General features: G+C 35.1%; 1 protein-coding gene across 1 annotated transcript in view; it reads left to right on the forward strand.

The window, feature by feature from the left end:
• Positions 1–12,530, forward strand: part of LOC129216779 (rho GTPase-activating protein 32-like) — a 250,038-nt gene that overhangs the window by 143,390 nt on the left and 94,118 nt on the right. Inside the window, 1 exon segment of the mRNA XM_054850994.1 lies at positions 9,936–10,020. Coding sequence (XP_054706969.1) covers positions 9,936–10,020 — 85 coding nt within the window.

Genomic DNA, 12,530 nt, shown 5'->3' on the forward strand with positions numbered 1-12,530 from the left:
AATGGAAACCAAATACGAAATGACTTCTGAAAGCTTTTACAGGTAATGGATCTTCGACTGTCGTGCTGTGTGCTTGGAAGAGGAAAGGTGGATATGTCTCTGAACGGGTAGTGGTTCATTTAGTAGGTGTATTTGAAGAGGATATCAGTGGATTATGCCTGAACCCTTAAATGCATCGTGTTGCCATTAAGCAACATACCCAATTTAGTCTTCTAAAATGCTATAAGAACAAATCGAAACTCTGCAGTTGCCAAAAACCAAGAAAATATTCTTTGAAGATGCTATTAAATCAATTTTAAACTTGTCAAAGTACCAATCTGATAGAAAGCAAAAATAGATTCCCCCCCCCCCCCCACCAATTCACAAATGTTCTTTTTTTTTTACTTTAGTGCACTTGAAAAATGTCTACTTCTTTTAATTCTATGACTAGTAAAATTTACTACTACTTAAATAGTATGGCATTTTTACAATGCTTTGGGACATTTGATGGTAAATTATTTGTTTTTCTTCCAGTTGAAGCATGACGTTGCCAAGTAGTTGTTTAACCATAAACCATGTATAAAGTAAACTATAATTTTTGAAAGTATTTTTCTCATGATTTGAACATAGGTTTAAAACCAAAGAACATAATTTTAAAATGGCTTTAAAAAGTTAGGCATTTAAAGTTTAAAAGTGGAGGATGACTGATTGGAATAGTTGCTTCATATTGTTGGCATTGGCGTCCATATGCAAAGTTGCAATGAGGGGCTCAAATATTTTCCCCGTGGAAACTGATTTCAGGACAGATTAGAGTCATTAAAATTCGACATTTTTAATAACTTATTAATAGCTGGAGAAGAAATGTTTTTACATTTTTGCAAAGAAAAAATAACTAAAAGCAAGGAAGTTCTAATTTCAAAGGGAGGGCTCTAGCCCCCCTTGCCCCCCCTATACGGGCGCCCTTGATTGTTGGAGACAAAACCATATATGTTTATGTGTATCGAGAACACTGACGATAATTTTGATATCTAGAGATTTCTGTTTTTTATCTCGAAATCTTGAAGTCTTGTCATCACCATACTCTTGAGTATGTAAAAATTGTCTATTGATTCATGAAACACTTTGTAAGTAGAGGTGTTACAAAGGCCAGATTTGGAAAGTGAATTATCTGTCCTTCAAGTTTTATGATTAATCTGGGGGGAAAAAAATACGCTCTCTACTGCTGCTCGAATTACAAAAAAATTACAATTACTGCTACTTAAACTTTAGATAACCACACAAAAGAGTTCCGAATAAGATGGGTTGAATAATTTCTGCATTAAGTGTTGTTTACACTTTCCACCAAGTTTGCTGTCAAATTAATTTTGTGGTTATAGATGATTTCGACAGAAGGAAACCAGTTTTTCAGAAATGGGGTGGCTGTGCATTCAATACATCATTGTTTGACTATTATCTGTTTAAAGCATAAATACAAGTAGCAGTGAGAGAGGTTTTGAAAAATACGACACTGGTCCAATGAACCAGTTACTACAGAATTTCACTGATCCGTACAAAGTTTCAGTGGTTCAGTGTCGCATCCGGATTTAAATATTAAAAAAAAAAAGAGAGAAAGCAAAATAAAGTAATATGACCTATAATTAGCAGTTTTCAATCGACAAAAAGTAAGGAGTAAAAACAATAGGTTATAATGCTATAAAACTTTCTTAACCTACCTTTCATGCAAAAAAAAAAAAAAAAGCCTAAAAATTGCAAAAAAAAAGGTACACACCTTCAACAGGTTTAAAAGAACTTTAATGCTTACAATTTTTGAAAGGAAAACAGCAGTAGAACTTCACTGGTCCCGTGGATCATTAAAATTTATATCCCACTGGTCCAATGGATGTTTTTATGTTCCTGAATCAGTAGATCACTGTTAATTTCGAGTTCTGCAAGTAGGGTTGAGAAGTGAAAAAGAACACGAGCAAAAATTGCCTACAATCTCGCATCGAAACGAAAATTGAAAAAATAGAAGGGTGAAACTTCGGATAGTATTTTTTACGAAGAAAAAGAGGACTATTTTCTACTCTTTATCTACTACCATCAGTTTTAAAAAAAAAACTACTTGAAAGAACTTTCCCTTGATTTTTTTATTTCTTGAAAGATCAAATTCCTTCTGCTTCAGAGTTTGCAGAACAGCGAGAGCGTAAATCTTTAACCCATGGGACCAGTGACGTGGAAGCAGTAGTAAGGCTTCCCTAGTGTCGGGAGGCATTACAGATTTCGCAGAAGATTAAAAGTGTTTTATTATTGCCATCAGTCACTTGCTGCAGCAACTTGATTCTGGGATGTGGCAGGAAAGCACCTTTGTTTGTTTACTTGACAGATAGTATATGTTATAAGATTTTGTTTTTAAGCTTTCGGTTTTTAAGTTTTTGGAATGTTTTTGTTTTGACGTGACCGTATTAGCTTGGAGGGTCAATTTATATTTCAACGAAGGAACTAGACATCCCGGTTTAGTCGCTTTAGCTATTTAAAATCCCCCCCGGGGGGGGGGTTAAAGAACACAATATATTTACAGTAAACTCACGATTATTCGCAGTATTTCATGACCTCAATTTATGGCGACATTATAAAATGTGGAGGAAAAAAAAAAAACCACTTGTGGAGAGAAGTTGAAAGAAACTAAGTTGTTAAGCTACGATCCTTCAGCAAATGCATAATCTTTTTTTTTTTGCTTACTAATCCATAATACTAAGTACATGTTTGTATATACATTCTATTACTTCTTTCTAACCTCCCCCTTCCCTTTTTACACCGATCTCCTGACGTAAAGGTTTTTAAACAGTAAGTTACTGCCCTTAAGCAAGGGCTAAGGCAGAATTACACGCAAAATATCGACAGCTCGGTTATGAAATCCAGAGACGGCTGTTTTTTTACTTGTTGAATAGAAAGTAATCGAAATGGAGTCTAATGGCATCTCATTGAAACATCAGTGTTTTTTTTTTCGTATCTTTCGCTACCAGTTTGTTGTCACTCTCTGTCTCAATGAGATGACATCTGCCTCCAACTCGGTTATTTTCTATTCCTTACTGATGAGTCCATAACAAATACGAAACCGCAGCTTCTGGATGGTATAACTGGACTGTCGGCATAGTATATCTAGTAGAGATTTGTGCTTCCTTACTGTGATATGAAATGGATGAAACTGCTTGGAAAAATGTAAGAATATTGGAATATTGCTAGTGAAATCCTTATTTAAAATTTGTTTAAGTGCAACTTTGTGTTGTTGGTTTTTGTCATTTTTTTGTCCTCCTCGATTGTCGCACTACCTGTGTCCGCTTTAACTATATATTATCAGCGCGTGTGTGTTTGTGTGTGTTCTTTTAAGTCCGCCTTATAATGGAAATGACAATGGAGTATCCTGTTAATAAGAATATAATCTTTTGTAGGTGTATCGATTTTATCGTTTTTTCTTTTGACGCATTATTTTTAAATAAAGCTTATTAAGCAGAAACAAAAGCTCAAGATCCTAAAGGTTTCCTAGTGGAAAAATGTGAGGAACGTCAAGTAATGCTCGAAGTTGTGAAAACTTATTGAATTTGATGATGAAGTCGCAAAAGGGAAGTTTGTTTAAGTGCAATTTTGTATTGTTGGTTTTTGTCACCTTTTTGTCCTTCTCGATTGTCGCACTACCTGTGTCCGCTTTTATTATATATTGTCAGCGCGTGTGTGTTTGTGTGTTCTGTTAAGTCCGCATTATAAGGGAAATGAGAATGAAATATCCTACTAATAGGAATATAATCTTATAATCTTATAGGAATATAATTTATAATCTTATAGGAATATAATATCTATTTTATCGTTTTTCTTTTGAAGCATTATTTTTAAATAAAGCTTAGGAAGCAGAAACTGAAGCTCACGATTCTAAAGGTTTCCTAGTAGAAAAATGTGAGAAACGTCAAATAATGCTGGAAGTTGTGAAACTTATCGAATTTGATGATGAAGTCGCAAAAGCTGATGAACGTGCTGCTGTATGAAATGGATGAAACTGTTGGAAGAATCTCCCTTTGACTATTTCACTCAACTGCTTATATAGATCGAAGATGACGAAGATGTAACAGATCTCAACTTCCCAACTACAAATGACTTTCTCAAAATTAGTACTACATTATCTCCATCGGCCATAAACATAAGAAGACATTTTTGAACTTGAGGTTGAGCTAGTTAGTTTTTTATAGTTTGGAAAATTAATTTTAAAAGCTCGCTGAAAGAATTGTTAATGTACAAACCGTCATGAAAGTTTTTTTTTTTGAGCAATCACGATGGTTTATTGCTCTCACTTGACTGCTTTTGACGTTCCTTTGATTTTTCCTACCGCCACCCTCCGCACCATCACCGTCGACGGGCTCCTCACGATGCTGCACCTCTAGCGAAAGCCGTCTCCAGGTTGCATCCATGTCCTACACACACGCGCATACATACACAACTACACACACACACCTACACACACATACACCTACACACATATACAAACACATACACAACTACACACACGCACACACACACACCTACACACACATACACCTACAAACATATACAAACACATACACACATACAAACACATACACGCATACATACAGACACAAACACATACACACATTCACACAACTACCCACACATTCATGCCTGCACACAGACACAAACACATATGCCTACACACACATGCACATACCCCCCCCCCCCCCCCACAGACACAAACACACATGCCTACACACACATACACATAACCCGTACACACAAACACATACCCCCACACACAAACACACACACCTACATACACACACTCGTGATTGCGAAAAACATAATTTGAATTCAAGATGTCAAAATTCAATTTTTATTTTTTTTTTAATAGTAACTGCGTTATTAAATTATTGGTATCTTTTTTAAGTGACCTTTCTAGAAGTGAGTTCTAACTCCCCGAAAATAAACCGTTCAGATTTTATAAGTCAAAGAAGAGAAACTCACGCATTTGTACCTTAAGACTGAAGAGGATGTATCAGAATGTATTGCAAAACTTTTTTTTTTTAAATGCACATAGGAACTAGTACGCATCACGCAATTTTGTTCAGTTAAATTCGTTAATTTAAATGCAGCTATAAGACAAAAATAACTGCAGATTTAATTTTCGAGCTTGTAATGTTTTCTGAAAGGGATTTGTCCAAGATGATTTACCTTTGTTCTATCCCAACTTAAACTCAACTCCGTCCGTCGCTTTTCCTTAAAAAATTTCTAATCTTTTCTCCCCATCAGCTTCAGTACACTTTACTCTCAGGTCTGTTCAAGGCGCCCGTCAATCTTAATTAAGATTTATTGAATTACGATCGTTGAGAAAGTTTCGTAACCATGACAACGGCCGCTGCTTGTCCGCTTTGCATAATGACATCAGACTTCTCCATCGGTGGTTTAAATGTCTTTGTTGTAAACTCCTCCTGCATATTTGATGAGTGTCTGGGGAAAACTGTTCAAATTTGATAGCAGAACATCGCCTCGATTGTTAAGTTAATGTTGCCTGCTGGGATCGTTAACTGATTTTTTTTTTCTCTGATGCCGAGCAGTGAGCACTAATCAACGAAAAATTAAGCTGAGAAAATTATGATCTGTTTGCAGTAGCCGGCCGTTTCAATTTTTTTTTTTTTTTTTTTTTGATCACTGTCGCCTCCAGAATGGTATATTTCATCATTTCCCTTATTTATATAAATGTGTATTGCGTAAAAAATGTGTAAACTCATTCAATGTTTCCTATCGCCAATTTTGGTGACTTTGTATGGCAGCAATAGGGTTGTTTCCTTCAGTCAAAAGTAGTACTTTTTGTCACTGAAATTGATAGAATAAGCAAAAAAAAAAAAAAAAACATGGACCCAGAAAATATTTTTAATTTTCCAACAGTTATTTTTTAATTAATTTTTTAAAATGTTCCATTTTTCAAACAATGCTTGGTCTTGAGACGTCACTAATGATGCTCTTCGGCGCATCTTTTTACCGCGTTTCCACGTTATGATAATCATTAAGCGAATTAAAGTTGCGCTCTACGCTTGTTATCAAATATTTCGTTGCCAATACACGTGAGTAAAGATGCAAATTAAATATTTTGCTCTGTGAATGGCAACACTGAATGGCAATTCATCATTTGTGATGTCATCGGCAGAAGCGTAAACAATGAAAGCGCACTGATTTAAGTAATTTTTTAAAAATATTAAACTTAAAGAAATTATTTAAATAAGGGTCAGATCATATGTTTTTAAGCATTCTCTTTCAGAAAAAAGTACTTTTAAAATTTTGGAAACGCCTCCATTTTTGTGGTAATGAGGGGACTCAGTTCTGTTAAACACATAGATCTCCCTCTTAATAAAAAGGAGCAAAGCGCTTGTACTCAATAAAAGGTCAACTTCAGTTCAAAAGGGCACTTCGTCCCCCCCCCCTCCCTCCAACAAAAAGAACAAACACTAGATGTATACATTTCAATAGATTTTAATCTGCGATTTTTTTGCCTCATTTATTGAAAATGTTTTTTGTTTTTCCTTTTTAAACCTTTCTTGTGCATTTTCTAGAAACACAATGAAACTCTTGACAGCGCTTAAATTCTCTCAAGAACCACTTCACTAATTCTCTTGATAACATTTCTAAACCTATTACCTATTCTATTCACCTATTGCCATATGGTAGCACCAATCACATAAGATATCCAAAGCAGGGGTGCAAGTAAAATTTTCTGAAGACAGTGCGAAATTTTCGGAAACTCACCCCCCCCCCCCCTCTTCTTTCGTAAAACTCTGCAAATATGCATACAAAAATCATTGAAATCATTGGGGGAAAATATTTATTTATTTTTTCTTTTTAATATCATTTTGCAGTTTTAGAACCTTGCCATATGCAAAATTGTAAGGGGGAGGGGGCTCAAATATTTTAGCCATGGTTTAGCAGGATATTTTCCCCATGGAAACCGATTTCAGGACAGATTAGGAGTCATAAAAATTTGACATTTTCAATAACTTATTCATTAACAGTTGGAAAAGAAATGTTTTTACATTTTTGCAAAGAAAAAAGTACTAAAAGCAAACAAGTTCTAATTTCTAGGGGCGGGGGCTCCACCCCCCCCCCCACCTTGCCCCCCTATATGGGCGCCCTTGAACCTTGCTAGACTAAAATTTTCCGAAACGGCACCCAAAATTTTCAGAAATTTCGGAAATTTCGGATCACAAACACCCCCTGATCCAAAGTTAAATATAAAAAGAGTCACTACAACAAAGCTCCTGTAAAAAATACAAAAATGAGTACGTATTTCTCTTTCGTTGTTGGTACACAATTCAATAATTACCATCTGCGAGCATCAATAAATTTAGACATAATACCTGAAATGTAAGCGCTCACCCAACAACTCCAGCAAAAAATATAGATAATTGTTACTGGTTATAGTTTATACTATTCAACGATAATCTCTTGCTAGATTTCAACTAATTCTTTGACTCTTCATTCGCTAATTAGTAGGCGATGCATTTCTTTTGATAATGTAATTATTAGTTTAGAAATTAATCTCAAATATGGAATTATCGCAGTTTATCTAGATGCATAACATCATATTAAAGGAAAGCCTCCGTCATCATAATGATGTTAAGATATTATTTGTTCACTGGGATATTTTTTCCCCTTTCCCTGTCGCTGCGATACATCCTTTTGCTTTTTAACTCAAGCTGGAGAAATTTCTAAATTCATCGGGGCATCTTGTCTTTTACTCGTGTATGCGTGGTGTTTGCAGAAGAGAACAAAATGCTTCGAGAATATCAATCCACTAAAGGTAGTAGAGGCTATTTGTGGTCTTTTCTTGGAACAAAATGGCATTGCGGCTTTCGAAATGTTTGGTTCTTTAAAAAACGTCACCAAGTCTTTGGTAATATTGTTTCAAATTGCGACTGTCCAAATTCATCATTAAGTGTAAAAATGTCAATGCTTGGAAGGTACATCAAAAATAAAATAAAATAAATAAATAAAACTACTTTTTTTTAGAAATGATAAAAATAGTTTCAAGCCATTAAAATTCAAATGTGGACGAAGAAATTAAGGAGTAATTAACTTTCTTATTCTTAAACCAGCTTTTAAGCTTGAATCGACATAGTGCAGAAAATATAACGCACCGTATAATAAATTACTATATACCTAAGCGTAACACAAACAATATGTAGTAATTCAAAAAGGAACGCGACTAAAAATTCAATGCATAAAACTGACTTCAGCAATGGCTTATTATTCGCTGTTAATTAAAAATAATAATAGTTATTTACCGTTATTATTATTATTATTATTTGTTTTATAATTGTTTTTTACCATTATTATCAATATTATTCATTACAATAATAATAATAGTTATTAATATTATCTGTTTTTATTATTTACTAGAAAATCGCCTGTCATAATATGACGAGTGAAAAATTGCCTTCTACATTTAAACAAAGCAACTGCCTGTTTGGTGATGTTTTGATAGTTGAAGTTTTAACCCTATCTCCAATGGATTAACCCTAAACCCCAGTAGATAGCGTTCATTGTTGACCACTGTTTCGTTTATTCATTCTCCTAAAATGACAATCTTACCAGGAAAGCAGTTAAGTTACTGGATCCAGTTCAGCCATGTCATCATTTCCCTGCATTTCAAGCATTAACCAAAAACATTGTCAAATTATCATGCTATGGCGCGAATGTCATTGTTGATGACGTCAGGAGCGGTACTCGATCAGTGTAAGGCCCCTATATATACGAGCCGACGCATCAGCTTAAGATCAGCCTTTTTGGATCGGAGCGCGTGTTTGAGTGGTTATCTTTTCTGGCGAGTTATCGCGTTGGTGATTGTTCACTGTAAGCAATTATTAGCGGCACGTGAATTGTTTATAAAATAAAAAATTATTTTCTGCAAATTTTGGCGAAATCCGAAACTTTGCTGCGGTAACCCAATCAGTGCAACAATGAAAAATCTGATCCAAAATGTCTAAACTTAAGCTGATGCGTCGGCCTATCTATATAGCGGCTCTAGATCAGTGTAGAGCCGCTATATAGATAGGCCGACGCATCTGCTTAAGTTTAGCCAATTTGGATCGGATTTTTCATTGTTGCGCTGTTAGGGTTACCACAGCTAAATTTCGGCTTTCGCCAAATTTGCCGAAAATAATACTTTATTTTATAAACAATTCACGTGCCGCTAAATAACCGCTCGCAGTGAACAATCACCAAACGCGATTACTCGCCAGAAAAGACAACCACTCCAATACGCGCTCCGATCCAAAAAAGCTGATCTTAAGCTGATGCGCCGGCTCGTATATATAGGGGCCTTAGATCAGTGTAAGGCCCCTATATATACGAGCCGACGCGACGCATCAGCTTAAGTTCAGCCATTTTGGATCGGAGCGCGTGTTTGAGTGGCTGTCTTTTCTGTCAAGTTATTGTTTTTGGTGATTTCTCATTGCGAGCAATTATTAGTGGCACACGTGAATTTTTTTATTAAATAAAATATTATTTTTGGCAAATTTGGCGAAACCCAAAACTTTGCTGTGGTAACCCTAGCAGCGCAACAATGAAAAAACCGATCAAAAATGGCTAAACTTAAGCTGATGCGTCGGCCTATCTATATAGCGGCTCTCGATCAGTGAATCGGCTATTATATATATGAGATTATTATTATTATTTATTGCTGTTATTATTGTTATTATAATTATTATTAATTACTAATTATTATTATTATTATTTATTGCTGTTATTATTGTTATTATAATCAAAAAAAAAAAAAAAAGAAACTTATGATCGCTAGATACAGCAAAATTAAAGCTTATTTTTAGAATCAAACACGTGGTCCTGTATGAATTGGAGTAGCATTTATACAGGTTTTTCACTCTGAAAGCTTCAAACTATCTCGTAACCACTGTTCTCTTTTTCAGGAATTCTGACGGAAGCAGCCGCTTTCCCAAACTTGACGAATGCGCACATTTCCATTATGATAACGTTGAGCTTGGACCAATAAATGTAAGTGAGATATTTTAAATACTTAAATTTTTTTCAACCGCAGAAGATTCATTATTAATGTTAAGATAATTATTTTGGTAAATCTTTTTAATAAAATGTTTATTCGGAATAAATTATTAGTTGTTTTTCCCCCGGCAAGAGCAGCATAATTAATAACTAAATAGGTAAAAGAAAAATATAAAATGTGCAAAACATATGCAGGAAAGAAAATTGATCTTTACTAATAATAAAGCTGAAAGTCTCTCTGTCTGGATCTCTCCCTGTCAGGATCTCTGTGGCGCGCATAGCGCCTAGACCGTTTGGCCGATTTTCATGCAATTTGGCACAAAGTTAGTTTGTAGCATAGCGGTGTGCACCTCGAAGCGATTTTTCGAAAATTCAATTTGGTTCTTTTTCTATTCCAATTTGAAGAACAAAATTATCATAAGATGGGCGAGTGAATTACGAAATTATCATAACGTGGAACCGTAACATGGGCGGGCAAATTAAGATAGCAAATTGGCGAGAAATTCATCATCCATTATTTGTAAATATACAGGCAGACCAAATGACCGTTTAATTTTCTACTACGGGCAAAGCCGTGCGGGTACTGCTAGTACATGATAAATTAAACTTAATTTTGTTTCAAAAAGATTTATTGTAATTTAACTTGCTGAAACAGAAACAAAAATATTGGTTATGATCTCAAAATATGTCTCCAAAAGAGAATAAACTAAATATCAAAAAAAAAAAAAAAAAGAAAGAAAGAAAATAGACCTTTTTCAATATTCCCCCAGTTTCTCCCGACTGACCCTATCGTATGATAATGAAATAGATTATGATCTTCACTGCTTTCCAATCCATTTGATAGGTTCTTTGACTTAATCTTGGAGCTCATGGAACTTTCTCCTCCAGCCCCAAGCGAGAAGGAAAACTCTCGAATGATGCTTGCCGGAGTAAAGCTCTCACTTCATTTGCGTAAACAGTCATTTTCTGCCCTGTGGTGTCGAGGGACCTGCCTTAATGTTCATTGCTTTCCTCGGATGCCCTATTTTTATTTGCTCTTCGAGTGCACGATTTGCTTTAACCATGCAGGTCGTAATGGCGTAATGACACCTCCGTTTTTATTTAAAGCACAGCAATTACGGGTTGTATTTCGAGGGAAATTGAGTTACAGTAGTTGATGGAGGCCGTAAAAAGTACGCCTTTTCAATGGTGGGTGGACTTTTCGGCGGTTACTTGGAGGCTGTGTGTCATTTTTATTCTGGGTCATTAACAAAGACTTATGAAAAGGGGAAATAAAAAACGGTAGATATCACTAGCACTGCCAGATCTATCTCTGTGGGAAGGGATGAGTCGTAATAAACCGGATTTTTTCCATGGGGTCATGGCAAAATCAGACTTTTCTCACTCTTTGGTGGTAGGTCATAACAAGCCAGAGTTATCTCTTTAGAATTGGTCATAACAAGTTAGATTTTTCTCCTTGGTGGTTGATCAGAACAAATTAGAATTTTCTCCTTGGTGGTTGATCATAACAAGTCAGAGTGTTTCATTCAGGTTTGGTCGTAACGAGTCAGAACTTACCCCTGGTGGTTGATCATAATAAGCCAGAGTTTTATCCTAATAGCAGGTCATAACAAGTCAGAAATTTCTCTCTCGGGTTGGTCACAACAGTCCCTGCTTCTCTATAAATTAATATGCTGCGACTGGAAGTATCGCTTTAAACCAAGGATTCTAGCAGGATAAACCCTTAAAATTCAATCCTGTTGCATTTTCAGTCTATTATGTAATTGTAAGAGCAAACAAGTCATTTCTGTAATACCCATCGGATATAGAACAACAGGAGCAATAGAAGACAACGGAACTATCGTTTCTCATAAATTATTAAATGATTTCTAATATCTTGCGATTCTTCCTTTATTTCGAAATCTGCCGATTGGACAATGTATCGAAACATTTCATTGTTATTATTAGTTATTTTGTACTTGGTTAATATTTAAATATCATTCTTATTTACTAATTTCTGTACGTTTTAAAATGCGATTTTCGATACCACCTATAACGCTATACTATACTGGTAATTTCCATTTCCATAGGACAGGGGCGGCATTTCAGCATTTCATTTGGGGGGGTCGAGTTTCCTAAATATAAGTTATCTCAGTATGGTACAAAACATACACTGGCTAACAAGAGGTGGTCATAAAACGGGTCTAATATTAACAAAAAATAATGTTTGAAAACATGATAACTTATTCTAAAATTAATTAAAATTTATGACAAAATTTTAATTCATTTTATATTAAACACCTTGATACTACAGTTTTTACATTTTAGTGAATTTTTATTGCATGCTTTTCGGAATTCAGAAGAACAGGAAATCATGCACTAATCCATCAATGCCCAGGGCCTTGCTCTTTTGCCAGTACAGCTAAAGATTTAAAAATTTTTTTAAAAAATTGACCCATTGTGCCTCGAAAATAATTCTCGAACTTCCTGAGACGTAAAAATGATCTTTCTTGACTAACTGAACT

Source organism: Uloborus diversus, chromosome 2, assembly GCF_026930045.1.
Source record: "Uloborus diversus isolate 005 chromosome 2, Udiv.v.3.1, whole genome shotgun sequence".
In the NCBI taxonomy this organism is placed as follows: domain Eukaryota; kingdom Metazoa; phylum Arthropoda; class Arachnida; order Araneae; family Uloboridae; genus Uloborus; species Uloborus diversus.